Raw genomic sequence first — 18,897 nt, forward strand, 5'->3', positions numbered from 1 at the left:
CCCATGAGGCAAATGAAAATATGGGAAGTGCATGAACTGTGAGACTCAGTATAATCTATTTTTATTGCTTACTGCAAAAACCTTGCCCATAAGTATTCTCAAACAAGATGAGGCCATAAATGCCTAAACACAGTACTAAATGAATAAAATAAACTATTATAACAATTCATAGGAATTTTATAACCCATCATCACCATGCATAAGGATGTATCAGTCCAGTGACTTTATTAAAATCAAGATTCCAGCCTCCCACATGCTGTTCTATTGGCATATAAACATCACAGGGAAGCAACAGATGGGGTAAATAAAAAAAGGAAAAGAAGCTTGGTACTGCAGAACAAACAGCCACAACAGGTTGTTTTGGGATGTGACACAACAGGAAGGAATTGCCTCAAAGCGCACAGGATGGCTTTGGAATGCAGCACTGGGTCCCAGCATCACTCTTACACATGAGACCAGCTGCCCATCTATGTGTTAAGTAACTTGCATGAGGAAGGAGGCAATATCTTCTACATCATCCATTATCGCTGGAAGAAGAAGGAGGCACTGTCTTCAGGGTAGCCCTGGGTTACTTAAAAAGATGTTTCCCCAAATTTTATCAGCACAGCTTACAAGGGTTCAAGGACAGGCTCCATTTTAATCACTGCAATGGCAAATTGGACATTCAAAGGCTTTTGGGACACCTGTGTTCTCTATTCTCCTTTTTCTCCAGGCCATACACATTGTTATGATTCTCAGATATCTCTCTGGGTTATGAGGCCAAACGTTAGGGTTTCAAACAAACATTACTTTGGAATCCTTTTCTTATGCCAACTAATTTAGATTAGCTAAAGGAATGTCCATTTTATCCTCATTGCTCCTTTATTCACTATAAACTTGTCATTTTTCATGGCATAATGTTTGTCTATGTTATTAACTCTACCCAGACACATAGCCAAACACAGCACAATGTTGCTCAGCCCCCTGTCATTTTCTGATCCTTTATAAAATGCTAATGTTCCAGAATATTTAAATTGTTAATCAAACGGTGGTGCTAACAGGTTTAAAGCCATGACTGCACTTTAGCACAGTTCATTGCTCAGAACTTATGAGGTCACTGGAGTCCTATTGAGCAATCAATTCTGTTCAGTTACAGCTGTAAATTCTTAGCAGCTATAAAAGTGCCCATTTCATACTACAAATAAATATATTTTAGCTCCTCGTCTGCATGATTCAAAGTCAGAAAAATATAATTTATATTGCTGCCTCTTCCTTACCTTCTCATGTCCTCCTTTATGTGCAGATTTATTAGTTCTTTAGGAACGTGGAAGGAGAGGGTGGTCTCAGCCATCTGCTCCCGGATCCGCATCCACTTGTTGTCAGAAGTAGGGAATCTATACAACTTACAAACAGGGTTTCTCAACACTGCAAAGAGCAAAAATAATATCATTGCTTTCATGTGCTTATATGAGTCCAAACATTTATGACAATAACCTGCATAATTATTATATTATTTCCCCCTAGCTTACAAAATTAATTTTAGTATCATTAAAATTCCACTAAAAACATTTAATATCTATTTCATTTTTATACCAGCATGTGGAGGGCAAAGTATTACTAGTACATCAATAAATCACATTTTACCAGCAGAGTAGCTAACTTTTGAATTTAGGTCTTCAAAGTAGTGAGAATGTCAATCAGACTCTCTTTTCTTGCATTTCAGCTGGAGTTAGGAAAACCAGAGAGCACAAATGAACAATGAACTCAGTACAGCCACCACCACAGCTTGCCAGCACCACTCACAATTCCAATAAATTGCACAGGACTCAGGGTTCAGCTGCATCTTCCCCTGGACATGCACACACAAATCATTAATGCAAATTGGAGGTGTGCTTCTGCATTAAAGGAAACTTGAACATATTAGAGTTACCTGGAACTTTGATGGGGTCAAGACACTGCCACTACATAGAAATAAATATAACAGCCCTGTCGATATGTTACACACACAGTTTTCAGATCACTATTGCAATGTGACATAAGAACATCACTTGACTTGGAATGAGTGACAGCTACTAACAGTGACAGCTACTAACAGACATTTCACAGACACCATTAATGTTTATGTAGTCTGATTTATAGAGAATTAAAAATAAAAGGTACCCAAACTGCCTTGTCTATCTAAGCAATCAGGATTTTTAACAAATATCCTTTAGGAAAGGCCTAAAAGAAGACCAGAGATTTAAATACACTGATAATAAACCCACTGCTTGCAACCCGAAGAAAGGAGCAATGTTTAAGTGGTCGCACTGCTCTATATTCCCATCACTCCACTGAGATGTCTTTCATCAGCAATCTTGGATGAAAAACTGTTGTTGGATTATGCCCTTTTCTGATCCAGAGATGGAGCAACCGAGTCTTAAAAAACTTTTATTCTATTTTCAATCTCTTGGGAAGGGTGAGACAATACAGATGTTATAATTTACGCCTTTACAATCAGAAGCCAACTATTTCTTAATTACAGTACATTATAAGCACTTCTTGCCATTTTATTGTCATTTTATGAGCCTTTTTAGAGTAATTTTGCCTTTAGTTCTTAGTGATTTTACTTTCAAAAACTAAATTTTCACTCAGTATTGTGAAATAAGCGAAAGAGATGCTTAATTTCTCTGACATATTAAAAAGAGCAATTTTTCTTTACTATCAATACCCAAAATATCTCAATGTTCAAACCTCAGGAAACTAAGGGCTAATTCAAGGGCTAATTCAAGTCTGGCCTTAAACAGAAAACTGCCAAACCAGATGATAATTTTGAGTTGGTACTGTTTTTTCTGTTGTGCCCCCCGATCAGCATATTACCTGGACATTTTAAATGATGATGCCCCTGACACAAAAGATTCTTTATTTTACCTTTTTATATCTACTTCCTAAGGAGTTTATCAAGGGATTTTTTCCAAGAGCAGCCCTTAAATTCACACTCAGAATCGACTACACTGAAAAATGCACATTAATCTGTGAGAACCTAATGCAAATATGTATCTGAAAAATCTCTTTCCTCCCATCTCCCCAATGTTGCCACCATCACAAAGTAAAACAAAGCCCAGAAAACCCATCACAACTGCACCAAGGGACAAAGAACACTAAAAATATGGATTCAAAGTTGTGACTTTTATTGTGGCTAGAATTATTAAACTCCTCTCCAGGTACTGGCTTCATCTTCAGGTCTTTGATTCAGGTCTGAATTTTCAGATGGGGATAATCTCAAGTGTGTTGTAAGTTTTTTAAATGGTCAAATCCATGGGTTTAAGAAGAAAATTTCATTTACAAAGTCAAAAAAAGCCTGGGCATTTTTCCCAAATAATCCCAATATGCAGTATTGCTAAAGCTTAAGATTTAAGGCCAATAAAAGCTGCATAAGTACTTGATGTTTTTTCCTTATAAACAGAACTACTGAAGGCATGCAACTCCATAAAAATCTCAGAAGTATCTTCCCCTCCAACTGCAACAATAATTAATTTCTACCTGTAACAAGTTGTCTAGAACCAAATTCTAGAGGGCATGTACAATAAGAAGGGTGAGACTAGAATTGGTTTTCATAAAAAGTAGTGATTAAAATGAGTGGAAGTTTCATAAAGATAATCCTTGCTGTACTCAGACAGTGATCATGAGAGGCATTGAAGAAAACCCAAAATCCACATGAACTGCAGTGGTTAAAAAAGAGAAAACTCTGTTTTAAAAGCTTTTCTCCACAGCATCAAGCCTGAAAGCCAATGCCATATATTTACCCATGAATATTTTTGGACATTGTCATTTTTAATATGAAGAACCTCTGTGCTTTTTATTCCATGCAATATCCTTCACATTGCTTCCCCTGAAAGTACAATAAAAATAATAAAAGATTGAATACTCTGGTTTTATTTTCATTCCCTATTGAACACAGATCAAAGCATATCTTTGCCATATATTAATTTGCTAACAGTGTTCCTATTTATATCTTTCTTTGTAGCATAGGAATATGATGTGTATTACCTCAGGAATAATAATTAAAGCTTTCCTAATTTTGCTTAATTTCAATTACTTTTCTTATCTTTCTTTTTTAATTTAGAATGCAATTTGTTTACATGTAAACAACTGGCAAACTCTCCAGCATTATAAATAAGTAACTGAATTTTGAGACGTAAATTCAGTCTCTGGAGGTATAGAAGCAATAGTGATAAGGCTCTGAAACACACTGCTTATTCCCACTCGCTCAACAAGCATCTCATAACTCACTGGAGGGCTGAGAGTTCCCTATCCTAGGATTTAAATTTCACAAGAATGCCAGCATGCTTCTATGCCTACAAGCTTAAGGATTCACAGAGGCAGCTTTTTTTTTCAGTTTCATCATTTTGAAGGCCTGATAAACAACAAGAAAATACCAGAAAGCTTTACAGCAGCATACACGTGAACTAAATATGAATGTATATGGAAAACATACTGTTCTGGGGGCAGTTCTGTATGAGCACAGCATGTCAGCAGGAAAGTGGAGGTGATGCTGCACGAGAAGAGAAAGTCACAAATACAGGAAACAGACTGAAGACTAATTATTTATCTGAGAAAAACTTCCTGTGAGTGCAAACTCTTCCCAATAGCCTGCATGCTGTCATTTCTTGCATATGCACCTCTTTCCCCTCAATTCTTTAAAAAAAGCCTGACAACCCAAAAAATGACAAAAAAAAAAAAAAAAAAAAAAGCTCTTCAAGGTGTGTTTGACTTTATAACTTTATAAACCCGAGTAGTGTTGGGTGGGCTTTGGTTTTATATTGTGTTTGTATATGACAATAACAAATGTGAAAACGCTGCCTAGATACACTGTAGAATCACATGGAAATATTCTTGACAAATTGATCGAGACTTCAATATTCCTAAAACTGACATCTACCTTGGAAGTTCCAACAAAACATATTCACAACCTACAGCATTTTCCTATACAAAAGAAGTCAACAAAAAACCCCAATCAGACCTATACAAGGGAGGCAACAAACAGAAAACAATCTGTTGTGAATCAGCATCGTTCTCTGGCAGAAATGTCATTTCTTCAAGTCTCACTAATCTGGATGACATACAGAATCACAACCAAAGAACTGCACTGGGCTAGATGAAATCCTTCACCTGGCCTCTGTATCTTGTGCCCAAGAAAAGCCATAAATACACACCTGGAGACACAGGATACCCTCCATGCCTCCAGCTATTTCCAGTTCAGGAATTTCTGGAGCCGGATGTAGCTCCGGCACATTCAGAAATTCTCAATTAACATCTTTCTCACTTTGAATTGATGAAAATAAATGGTATTTCTCTAGAACATATTTTTTCTGATTCTGATCTAATCTCAACAACTCACAGAAAAAAAATGCAATATTCACACACATATGGAAGAACTTAATTTTTGGCAGTTTTTAGGGCTTCCTTCAGACTGCAAAGCAGATTCAGAAAGTCTGCCCTATCAGAGAAATCAGATTAAAAAGTTTCAAGAAAGATTTTAAAAAGTTGTAAAAGTTTGGTAACATTCCTCCTCAACGGTATGTAGCAAACACAGAATTCTTGACAGTGCTGTGGTTTTAGATGACCCATATAACTTATTTGTGACATTGTTATTGCCGAGTAATGGAGATTCATAAACTCGGGCTAATAAAGGTTTTATGGCACAGCACATCAGCATGTAATACTCCTCAGATAATGAAAGAAAAACAGATCTAGTTTAACACCATGCACTCAAGCCCAAGCTGGCCTAGAATTGAGAATGCCTTGCCAACAGCTCCCTTCATTCTAGGACAGACAGTTTCCAGATCAATCTGAAACTGCCACTTCACCAGTTATGAATGAGAGAGATTGATTGTCCTGGGTATTCACTTACAAATAATGCAGAATTATTTTACAGAATGCCGTGCAATGACACAACAGAAACTAATGATGGTAATTCCATGCCCATGGAAGTCACTGACAGTGATTTTTAGTCACTGAAAATCACTGAACAGTAAAGATGCAGGAGATGGAGATTTCAGCACTGCTTCAGAAAGCGCAATTGACACACACTTATTCAAACTTCTCCGTGAAATGATAATGCCAAACATGTATAAAACACTAAAATATTGAACTTGAACATCTGTGCAGCATTTGAAGAGACATTGATGAGCTCTGCCACGAATCTGTGTGATTTCTACAGGACCAGAGGTGGAGTTGCAAGAGCTGTCTCTTACAGATATTGGAATTCTTACCTGCATTTAAGGAAGGCAGGTTGTCCTTCCCACTTATGCCCTCAGTGGCTGTACACTCACGAACCAATGCACACTGCAAAAAAATACAATACAGATGTGACACATTCAGGGGGTCTGAGATAAATCCATGGCAGTTTATAAAAGGTAGGCTGAAAACCATGAGTGATAATAATACAAACTTCCAAAGTCTTACTTAGAATTTACATTTTTCTTTATATTTCTGTTCCAAGATACTGAAACACAATCAGAATTATAGCCAAGAAAATGAAAAAAATATGATCAGCTGTTCCATAACAAAACAGAAATGTTTCCTACCAGTATTATGGCAGAAATGTTGAGAGATAGTAATAGTTTAGCTTAATACGTTTTACTATAAAAATAAGGCACTTTAGTTTAAAACCATTTTTGACAAGTTCCATACTTTCGAAGAGGTTTCTTTAGACAAAGCAGTTTTCACATGCACAGTGCAAGAAAACCCTTCATTAATTTTTAAACAAGGGAAAAGCAGGAAGCACAAAAAAGTCCTTAAAATGTGCTCAGATTTTGTGATTCACCAGTTCAAAACTTATTTATTTTTTATTAATTCAATGACTCACCATTCTCACAATTGCATCCTCACTATCAACATATAATCCAAGACTGTGTTGCCACTGATTTGTACAAACCAAGGACTCCTTTAAAGACCATACATTGGTCATGAGTCTGGTCTCTCTTTACAAGTATTAGAAACCCCTAGAAAGCTGCTATTAAAGCCTTCTGTGTCCCCCAGGCCCAACAGAGCTCAGTAACTACATCTCCAATAACTGCAAGGAGTCTCATTCCACATTCTGCAGTGGAAGAAAAGCCAAATAAAAGAGAAGGCTGAAAAAAACAGCTCATGTTGCCTATATTGTGCAAGTTTTACGGGTCAAAGTCAGGAAGATTTCACAGCATTTGTTGCTTTTTTGGAACTGGTCACACTCATCTAAGGCATTGAAGTTCTCTGAGATAAGCAGTGAAAAAAAAGTGTGAAATTTACCCTCAGACTGATTTTGCTATGCAGAAAAGATACTGAAAATATTGTCCTCTGCTCAAAAAATAGTTTTATATGTAACTTCCAAACAAAAAAATCCTGCATTCCCTGTAGCAATATTTCCTTTTATTCAGGAAGAACAGGATACACCACAGTGTTAAGCAGTGAACTGTTGTATTCTGGCTGCAAAAATTGTGTGCTCCCATTTAATGCAGATGAACCTGCCCCTTTGCAAGGGAATTTACCTCTTCTTTGCTTTGCCTGTCTGTCATTCTTCCAGCTTTTCAGTATTGTGGGCACAGATTGCACATAAAAATCAACATAAACAGGACTTCAAGGGCAGAAACCAGACCAGCTGTCCAAGGAAAAAAGAAGCTGTATTTATGGCATCTCTCTGGACAGTTTTTATCAGAAGTGATCAAATATATTCAGTTGAGATAAAAATAAGCTATTTTTTTCTTCAAGAAGGAGAGGGCCTAGGAAACTCAGGTTAGGATATTACTCTGTACATCTTCATGAATTTGGTTTTTTTGGATGAGGGAGATAAGTTTACACAGCACTTGCGCCACAAATTTTGTTTTAAGTTCTTAACCCAATTTGGTAATTAGTATTTTAGACATCTGGTACAACAGATCATTCTAATTAACTTTGTGCAATAAACTGAGTTTCTACCTTTTGATCCTGAGCATCTGCTGTGATGTGGTCTGTTTCCCCCTCATCCAGCTCTCCCATCTTCATAAGATTGACTTCAATGGTACCAACTGTCTTTCCACCATCAGATGTCCTGGGAAAAAAACCAACCCATGACACCGGGTCACTTGCAGCATCAAATCCTTTCAATTAGAATAACATCAGTAAATATTTAGTGCCCTCTCCATTCTGTAAAGTGCAGCCACCGCTACTGAGCTGGCTATTTACCATCACAAACCAAATGTTAACAACAATGAGGCAACTTCTTCAGGACAATGAAAGCTCTCATCACAACACTGAGGACAGGTAAGTGCTATGAATGGTGCATGAATCCATGAACACTGCCAGGTTCTCATTCTAGACCTTATCCTCTTTGTGGACCATTGGATAAAGGGCTGTAACACTGCACCAATATTCCACTTAGGATCTGCAATCCCAATGCAGAGTACATGGCTTTGTTTCCTAACAATCTGCAAAGAAAGGACAGAGTGTATTAACAGAATCCCTGCAAAACCAAAACAGTGAAGCTAATCTGAATATCACGTTTCCCTTTGTAATCCCTCCACAGAGAAATTATTCAGAATCCATCCCATTTCTTGAACTATATGGGAATGGTAGTATAGTTACAGGTGAATTCCTTCATTATCATCCCCATAAATAGTTTACTTTCAATTAATCAAAAACAAATAATTTAGATGTACATCACCGAGGGAAGAGCATTGCTGACTTCCTTTAGGAAGAAACAAGGATTTAAACTCCTGAAAGATACCAAATGCTTTTTCAGCTTTCACTGGCAGCACAGCACCAAGTTTATCTCCCTGACTTCTTCTGAACAGCTAGATTTTTTTTTTTTAAAGGAAGGAAAGAAGAGTAACTGATAGTTTCATAATAATGAGGAAAGGGTAACAAAAGGCACCAAGCAAAAATAGGCAAAAAGGAAATGACGAGAATAAGTTCAGCACAATTACAAAAACACAGCGAGGAAGGAGAATCAAAACAAATACGTGTGGGGCAATACTGTGTCTTTTCTGAGCAGTGGAAATGAAGAGTGATGAATCAAGAAAAAAGAATACATAGAAAACTTCAATGTCATAAAATCATTAAACCACAGAATTATTGAATATGCTGAGTTGGAAGGGACCCATTAAACAAGTTCAGCTCGTACAGTAAAGTCTCAAAAAATAGTTACCCCCAAGCTTTCAAATTAAATAATTATCTTCCTTGAAAACCATTAGGCTTTACTATGCACTCAGTAGAATACACTCATCTTGCAACTACACAAATCTGGTCTTCTATAAAACCTTGCAAAATAAACATAATTCTTCATATTTTACATGTGTAAAACTTCATCTGCTCTAAGCCAAATTAATTACTGACAATAAAGAGACTATTAAAAATGAACCAGTTCCAGATATTTTTGCAATTGAAGAAGCCTGTATTAATTTAAGAAGTATCCAGAAGAAAAGCAGTAAGGGTTCAGTGTCCAAATTATGAGCAGAAATACATAATAATATTGAAAGGGCCTTCTGAATGAAGAACTTTCTCTGGAGTTGCTACAGCCGTGTGGCTTGACTGCTCCTTCTTGTGTCAAACCAGCACCCAAACTAGGCTCTGTCAACAAATGCACTGCAGCATCCCCAGCAGAAAGGGAATACAGCAGATGTCAGCAAATCACATATCTTTAGAAGCCAAAGTGTGTGGTTATGAGACTGACAATTTTTCAGGAGCTTAAGGTGTTCCGATCAAAGTGCCAAGCAAATGAACTGATCCAAACCAACAGGGCCTGTTGCTCCAGTAAAATGGAAATGCTAACTACACTTTCTCATCCTTGTCTCCTGTTCTTTAGAATCCTAAATATTTCCCTTGGTGCTATTATTAAAAGCTTGGCCTCAGTATGATAACGAGCATTGCACTGTTTGCCTGCACAAGGAGCAATATGTATTTTGTATGGGTTTAAAAACAGTGATTGATATAATTCCACTTTTATATATTTTTTTATTATTATTTTCTTCTCAAAATCACTCCTGTTCTGGTCTAATACATATTTAATACTACAATCTGTTACAGGTGTTACCTGTAAGAGAAGGTAATGCAACACAATAAAACTAAACAGTGGGACTTGTTGCACTGTAGTTGCACTCCTTTCTCCAGTTCTTATCTTCCCACACAGAAATACGAAGACACATTTTAACGAAAAAGGCAACAACAACAAAATCAACAAATCCAAACCCAAAGTTTCTTTTGAATGCTACAGGCATACAAATCAACAAAGAGCTCTGTAAATGCCCAGGGTAAAACTGTCAGACTGATTTTAAAACACCAGCAGTGCTTGAGAGTCTTCAGCTACTTGAAAACACGCATTTCAAACTTTCCAGCAATACCATGAGATTAAAATTTCATTTGAAAGAAAATTTAAAAAGAGAAACAGAAGTGACGGAGTGGGAAAAAAAAAAAAAGCTTAGTGATCATACCTTAGTAGGATAAAACCCTGCATAATTTTACTTTGCACTAACAGTATTGAGCACACACACACATTATGTATACACCTCATGTCCTTTGCTTGTAGAGATGTAAAAAGTCTCACACAGACACACTGTTCAACACAGCACCAGATAAGGAATCAATTGGTTTTAGGATACTTCACAATGCATTAGAATGAGATCAGCTTATTTGCTGTAGTTTAATAAAGCTGAGAAGGGCACTCTGCACTCACACGGTGCAGTGAAGACGGTCCCTGCACCAAATTGCTTTCAGTCATGAGTGAGGAGACACATCCCCACAAAACAAAGGACTGCACCTTGACAACCTGCTTAGGGCGAGTTGGGATGGGGAATCTGGCCAAGAGAATAAACTCAGCATCAACATAAGAAGCCCATACACGGGACAAAACCCACCTGGCTTATGGAGATGGAAAATTGCTGATATTTTTTGGCACCCTGGGACAAGGATCAGCACTCATCTGATACCTGTCAGCAGAGCACCTGCATTTGAAACAGATTTCTCTACTATCCCAGGTCCTTAAGGATCCCCAGGTCAGTATTAGTTCCCCCAAATGTGAGGGAAGGAGATAGCCAGTAACACCATGAGCAGCAGGAATCTGTGCCCACCTTACTCCTTCTGGCCATAAAATGCTGACCAAGGCATCCAGGGAGAAAAAAGGTAACAAGCTAGTGATGGAAAAGTAAGTGAACAAGATGGACTGAGAACAGCAGGCATTTGCCTCCAATCTTCTAAAAAAAAAAAAAAAAAAAAAAATCAGCTTTTATTGCTAAATTAGCAACCAGTATACCTAGCTCTTATTTAGAAAGGAAAAAAAAAAGTGTGATTTTATTTTTTTCATCAGACACACTGTATCATACACTCAATATTAAGAAACATTCTCCTACTGAAAAATACTTCTGTTGCATTCAACAGCCCATTTTTTGCCTTTCATCATCACAACTGTATGAGAAAGCTGGAAGCAAGTGACATTGCGTTATCACTGCAAAATGAAACATGCAAGTCTATAGAAAACCTCTCTCTTCTTATAAATTCCATATTGAAAACTGCAATCCCAAATCTCTAATAACTAAATTCCTCTCCCAACACCTGTTGTGTACACTGAAGTAATTCTGCAAATCAATCTTTTTGTGTTTTGATGATTACTGCATAGATCTACCAGAAACACTCAGCCACCAGTTTAGGACACCTTTATGGAGAAGAAAGGACAATCAAAATAAAAACTTCTTTTGCAGAGGTTTTGTAACTTGTGTCCCTAATCACTATTAGGGCACAATGGTAGAAAAAAAGGGAAGTAGAGCACTGTGTGTCAGCAGTAAGAATTTGTAGACACAAGCCAGCTCTCCACAAAATAACAGAAAAACACAAGAATGCTCCTTTGAAAACACTTTTATATTGTTCCATTGTACCTCAGAAAGATAAAGGAAAAACATAACTAAAAAAAAGGAAAAGAAAAAGAAAACTCAGTTAAAAATTAAGCAGATTCTATAATTACACCAATCTTTACAGGGCACACCACAGAGCTATTTCTGGGTCCTTAAATCTCTACTTTAAATCTAACAAAGGAGTATCTCAATCACAGGCATGCCCTGATAAACTCCTATCCAAAGAATATCAACAAGAATTAAATAGAATTTGTTGCTCTGACAAGTCCCTTGATATATCCTCTATCCTCCTGAGAGGTACTAATATTGCAGGGTAATTAGAGGAAAGCAAGCTTAAATAAGTAGACTGCTCTGGTTAAATTGCCATCAAAGAAATGTGGATCATTTCTACTGACATTCTGCTGCCCAATAGTCATAACCAGAAAACAAACCCACTTTTGAAAGGTTAGGATGTTTTTCTTAAAAAATATCCAACTGACTAAACCCTACCATTTAATGTGTCTGCAAATTAAATTTCATTGGTACATTTGTATTTTAGTGTTAGCTGAACAAAGAGGGCAACCAAGACTAAAAATATTAATGAAAACCAATTTTTTCATCTATTTCTTATGAGTTTTCCATCTTAACTTTTTGCTTACAAATTGGATGGCTGAGATACAAAATATTTACTCTGAAACCGAAGCTTTCCGTTCTGTCAATTACTGTGCCACCTGTTGGAGACAATCTTCCAGATCAAATTTTCAATATGTCAGTTAGGGAAACCAAATTTATCCCAAAGAGCTGAAGACAACTTGAATTCCTGTAAGAACAGATTCTTACGATCACTAAGCTGGAGTTCATCAACCTAGGTCTGTACCCTGTCACTGATTAGAGTTCTGTATCACACCCCCTGCAGTCTCAGTGTAGCTGCATACAACGAGTTCAGGAGACCACAAGCATTTTCATGTGGGAGACACCTTCAATAATTAGGACCACCTTCTTTAAACATGCCTAAAAAAACCTGTACACTGCTAATTCTTTAAACCACACACACCAAACAAAACTGACAATTTTATGCTCCTTTCTAAAGGAAACTTTGAATGAATATTCCCTATGCCAAGTTCTCTACAATTCTTCCATAGGTTATCATGGTATAAAATGAGCTTTTCTAATCTGGCACATGGGAAGCTCACTTGCTACCTCTTGGGAGAAGAGACCAACCTGCATTTCTCAACATGGCCTTTCAGTTAACTGTGGAGGGTGACAGGGTCTGGCTGAGCCTCCTTTTCTGCAGGATGAACATGCCAGCTCCCTCAGCCATTCCTTGTTCGACTCGTGCTGCAGACCCTTCCCTATCTCTGCTGCCATTCTTTGGATGAGAAATGCCAAAGGTTAGTACTTAGAAAAACCCTGATTTACAACACTTACCTGAGGGTGAGGGTCAACTGCTGCTCCTTTGACTTTACCAGATCACCCACTCTAAAAGTTGCACAGCCCAGGAAGCTTCGCTACAAATCAAAGCAGAAAGAAAAGATAACATATTCATTCATTTTTGTTATTTCTTTTGCTCACACACTTGAAAATCTTTCTTTGCTACAAAGAAAAATATTGCATTTCAATATAACAGTTTGATACTTAATCCTCTAGAATTTTTTTTGTGCAGCATGATTATCAGTAAACTGTTAAAAACTTTGGTTTTATGGGCAGGAACCTTTCTCATTTCCATTAAGAACAGTCTAACAACCTGACAAAATAACAGGTTGTAAGATGTACAGCCACAGGAAGATTTTCATTCAGTACCAGTATTTGCATTTTGCATCTGTTCCTTCCTATTTTTCTAATTTCTGGATTACAAGAAGTGCTAAGTTTTCAGTGTTATACCAAAGTTGTTCTTGTTATGGTTTTTCCTCAAGCCATTGGCACTACCATCCACGTATTCAAAATATGAATGTATGTGCTAGGAAGGCATTCTTAAATTGAGTTCAGCACAAGTTTATTAATAGAAATGTTTTATTTCTCTAGTTCTTGGCAATGTTTTAAGTAGTGTTTTCCTCTATTTCCATTGTAAGGTGAACTTATTTACTGCATTAAAATTGCAGAGAAATGTGGTAATGTAACTAGAATGCCTAAAGTTAAATTAGGCTACACCACTGTATCTTTTTCTTCTATAAAAATCACTCTTCACGCATAACAAAGTACAAAGAGGAAAAAGGGTTAAATCTTCTCTTGCACTTGGGCTATTTTTTAACCTCTGCTCATATCCTGCTGAGATCCCATTTTGTCAATTTGGCCAGCAGTAGTATTCTTGCCTTGGGAACAATGGGCAAGAAACTAACAGCCATCTTCTACCAATTTATCTTTCAAATGTACAACACAACATCACTTGCTCTAAATAAATTGTAAGAAGATCATGACATTATGTTTAATTTTTAGCAAAAAAAAATAAGAAGGGCACAAAGTTTGGTTTTTCTTACATAACACTAAGTTTACTGTTGGAATGGCAAATTAGAATTCCAGGCTAAATTATATACATTCTTGGCTATACAAATGAAAGAAGAATCAAGTTGCTCTGAGTCAACAGAGGCTGCCTACAGAGAGCAATGTTCTCTTCAAGGAAAACAGAAAAGAATTTGTCACTGCTGAGAAGAGTTACTTCTCTGGTAAAAAAACAAACAAACCTTCAGCCTGCTTTCTTTCAGGAAAGCCAGCAGGATGTTGTGTGCTTGAATGCAAACAATAAAGCTTTACACTAAGATAAGTTTTCTTCCATACACAACGTACAGTTCAAACACCAACTCTGAAATTGGGCAAGCACCCACAGTGCAGTTAGTAAACTGCAAACTGCATGTCTGCAGTTCAATAAACTGAGTCATGAGGTAAGGCTTGTTCCCATAAATGGCACAGCCTTAGATTTCCTAAGCAGCATGTAAGCAGCAATGGAACAAGGACACGAGTGTCTAGGGCAGGCTGGAAAAACATTGAATTTGGGAAGCGATGAACAGGAAGAAAGGAAGAAAAATAACACAGCCACACAAGCAAAGAGCACAGTTAGTTTTCAATGCCAAAATTAAAGGCACTTCTACAAAAAAAGACATCCAGGTGCAACACATGGTGATGCACAGCCTTGCTGGAGTGAACACACAGGTGGTTCTGTCTTCCTTTGGATGAGTCAGTGTGAGAGTGTTTCCACACTAAAACTCTGTGGTCACACACACTTAGCCCAGATTATTCATCTTCTTCCAAGAGCATATCCTTCTCCATGCTGCAAGAACGCATTCCACAGCACTGTCTCTCCACAGCAGCCTTTATTCTGGCATTTCATGACATTTGAGTGTTTGTATTTGAAACCTGACCGCTTGGAAAGGGGAAGAGGGCTATTTGGAATGAAACTGATATAAGGTTTGGTCACCTGGGGCTTCTTTCTGCAGCAAAATAGAACCATAAATATATTTAAGAATCCTAAGTCAGAATCCTCAAGTGACCAGGGCCAAGAGACAACTACACTGCTCTCTCATAAAGCCAAAGAGCTTTGGTCATTGTACCCACTAAACATGTCTGAGCATCAGATCTACTTCTTCTGTGTCATGAAATTAAAGGTGAATGATTTTATCGGCTTAAAATGTTCTACTTAGTTCTCTGTTTCATATTCATATGCTTATTTAGAAAAAAAGAAATTCTTTGCTTGACAGCACAGAGCTATGTGCAAAATCAAATAAAATTTCAAATGATCCCATGACCCAAATTAAGAGAGTTATGCTAATGTTCAAGGGGTCTAATATCAAACTGGAGAATACTTTTTCTATACTGATTCAGATACCAATAGTCCACCCTGGGGCCTGAACTGGCAGTCTACAAACCAATTTAACTTTGCCCACATGACTTGGAAAGGCTTGAAAAGTAGGCTTTAGAACAAAATTTGTGCTGTAATCCTAATCGCAGAGTAATGCTCCTTCGGAATTTTGCTAGTGTTCCAGACACAAATCTAAAGACACTCGCCTTGAGTAGTTTGATGAATAATCTCAACTAGCCAAAGAGAAAAGTCTCTATAATAGCTATATGGAAAGCTAAAACACACTGATTATTTCACTAAGATTGAACTTGCTGCCAAGCTACAGGTTTTTCAAACACTAGCTGAAGTCTTGAAAACCATGCCAAGGAAGCCCTTGTAAGGCAGAAAAGTCAAACCCTTAGGCTAAAAAATTGAAGCCTCCAGGCATTTTCCATATTTGCAGACAGATCTGACACCTGCACCAGGTGAGCTTTGTTCTTCTACTCAGCTCGAGCAGGACCAACCTTTCCCACTCCCACCAGGGGCCCATATTATCCATGAGGTTTTAGCCCTCTCAGAAAATGACTTCCCATCCAGACTGCTTGCTTGATATTAGCAAGGACTTTACAGGGTTATGCTGGTCTCAGGATAGCTTCAGTTGAAAGAGGTTTTCAAAAAGATGTGAATGGGATGACATCAATCCATGAGACTGCCACTCCTGCCTTGATTATTTTATTCATTCCACCAAAAACTTTCGCTATTAAAAAAGCTTTTCAGCTCCTGTTGAGCACTGAGTGTTAGTGCCTTCCAATGAGATGGAAAAAAAAAAAATCAATTACTGAAAATGATTTCTTACCCCAACATCTGCTCTTGGTTCCTTGTGGTCAGGTAGGACACTGGTGTGGACCTGAGAGAAGGGAGGGGAAAAAAAGGCAAGAAATAATCAAACTCCTTCTGTAAATCTCTCTGCAAAAGACTCATTTTTTTTCCCATGCCCTCAAAAGTGACCCTCAATTCTTCTATTCTAGCTGCAACTTAGTGCACAAAAAGAAACACTCCTTTAATGTAAAGATAATTTAATTGTCTGTTTGTTATTCTAAATACATGTTGTTATAAAGCACCAATATAAAGGCTACCACAAAGACTTGACAAAGCAGAACCACAGCTTTTCTCAGCCAGCTCTTATCCCTTGATTTCCTACAGTGAGAACTTTGATTTTTCCACAAAAGCCTGGAGATAGTAAAAAAAATGCTATAATTAATTTATTAAGGGACAGCATACTTTAGAAATCTGTGGGAGTCCTCATATGGATGCAATTTTACATTTCGATTTTCCACACTAATACATTAGCAACTCCAAAGCATTTGGAAATCTACAGAAAGCTAGTATAAAATGTTCAATCATGATATTTTTATCTAAAATTAACCTTTAAATGCTTCACGCCCTGAATGAAAATGAAATTACTGGCATTTTCTTGTTGGTGATACCCATCTTTCCCTTTTGAAGCTGAGGAAATAACTTAGAGCAATCTGTTTCTTAAAAGAAAGATGGAGTATCAACACCAAACCAAAAATGCTGTGTCATTTTAAGATGCTAAAAAGCTGCTCTATGTGCCAGCCTCAAAGAAGTGACATCTGGCCCAACAACTGAGGTATTTATATTTTCTAATTATTATTATGGCTATTTATTCAAGAGAAATAAACTAATAATGTAAGAATTAACACTCCTTTTCATAATTTACTTACGTATTTGTAACCCAACAGCAGTTCATATTTTTAACAGTGTATGTGTTTTTATATGAGACTACGTTGTATTTCACAGCAAGAGAAAGCTAATGTTTCTTTTACACATACTGAAATCAAGGAAATTCAACATTAATTTAGAATCAAAGAATATTAATTCCTTCTTTTGCTGGATAAAATATCAATTCAGGAGAACATATTTCAGCTTTTCTGACCCAACACAGGAGCAGAAAGGGATGTCAACACCTGACTAACCTAGAGTCTTCCATATAATAAAAGCATATTCCTGAATTTCAAATGGACTTAAAATACAGAAAAAACTTCTGCTGCATTTTGCAATACTTTTTGGTTCAGCTATGTTTATTTGTTTTCATTGGGTTTTAACCCCTTTAAATTAGACTGTACATTAGACCGTACCTCTCTTCTTCCCAAAGTATATTTTGTTTGAAATTAAATCTAGTGCCTTGATCCAAGTGTGTGCAAATATCTGCAATTTCGGAAGCAGTTTTACTATTTGACATTTATCAAAAGAGAAGCCACATATGTGTATGTAAATACATACATGGGTGGTACAGGCTGAACACTATCAGGCTGTCTGTTGGTTGAGTTCCCGAACAAACTCTCTGAATGCTGCAATTACTGGGGTATCATTATGGGGTGTTCACACAGGCCTCATTATAAACATCAGGTCAGCTCATAAAAACTTATAAAACATAAGAAACGAGTCAGTTTTAGTCCCAGTCCACAAAATGGAAGAGAAAAAATGGGAGATAAATACAGAGGATTTGACAGGTCAAATATCCTCCCAGCGCATTTCTTGATTAAACAAACTGCCACACTTTTTAAAACCACGTCATAAATCAACTTTTCCCCTCTGGCCCCATCCAGAACAACTATAAAATCTAAAAGCAAACAGAAAGTCAGATTTTATTCCCAAACCTCCACTACTCTGTTAGAATTTCAGTTTTCCCATTACTCTCTCTAGGTTTTCCTGTGCAAAATGCAAACCTCTGAGTGGGGAGGTCATTCACAACCGGGGTAAGCCCATGCCTGCAGGGAATAGCACCACTACTGCTTTACCTTTGTGACACAAAGAGATCACAAAGGCACACAAGAAACACAGCTTGTGACCTGGACTAAATGCAGCAAAGGTTTTGGCATCTATCCATTCCTGTAATTTTGTGTGTAGAACAACACAGTTACCTTTTTACACCACAGTGGAGGCCTGTGAACCCACTGGGAAAAGGGCAGTGTGATGAAGGTTCGTGCAAGTGAAAGATGCACAAGAGTAGAGTTAGTTTTCAATGCCAAACACATCAGAGTCCAGGAGTTACGACTCCCTGGAATTTCCCAGTCAAACAAATTGCAGCTTTGTGTGTTTGTGCTGGGTGAGCCTAAAATGCCAAAACTGTTATGGGGTTCTGCCACAAAACCAATCAGTTTTTCCTACAGTCCATATAAAACAAAAGAGAAAATCTTTTCAAAATGGACATGCACGTGGTATTGCGGGATTCTACAGTTCCAATGGAAAACCTGATAGGCAGCGAAACTAATAAATGTTAAAACTTCATTAAAGATGAAAACTAATAAA

At 37.3% G+C, this 18,897-nt stretch overlaps 1 protein-coding gene across 1 annotated transcript in view; it reads right to left on the reverse strand.

Moving 5' to 3' along the window:
- LOC128948886 (inositol polyphosphate 4-phosphatase type II-like) overlaps nucleotides 1-18,897 on the reverse strand; it is a 128,693-nt gene that overhangs the window by 80,622 nt on the left and 29,174 nt on the right. The window contains exons 3-7 of the mRNA XM_054293645.1: nucleotides 16,421-16,471; nucleotides 13,224-13,303; nucleotides 7,915-8,026; nucleotides 6,231-6,303; nucleotides 1,257-1,404 (exon numbers count right to left, since the gene is read on the reverse strand). Of these exons, the coding sequence (XP_054149620.1) occupies nucleotides 1,257-1,404; nucleotides 6,231-6,303; nucleotides 7,915-8,026; nucleotides 13,224-13,303; nucleotides 16,421-16,471 (464 nt within the window). The remainder of the gene's footprint in view (nucleotides 1-1,256; nucleotides 1,405-6,230; nucleotides 6,304-7,914; nucleotides 8,027-13,223; nucleotides 13,304-16,420; nucleotides 16,472-18,897) is intronic.

The sequence above is a fragment of the Melozone crissalis genome, unplaced genomic scaffold (genome assembly GCF_028551555.1).
Source record: "Melozone crissalis strain CALT ecotype California unplaced genomic scaffold, PUWL_Pcris_2 ptg000168l_1, whole genome shotgun sequence".
Taxonomy (NCBI): domain Eukaryota; kingdom Metazoa; phylum Chordata; class Aves; order Passeriformes; family Passerellidae; genus Melozone; species Melozone crissalis.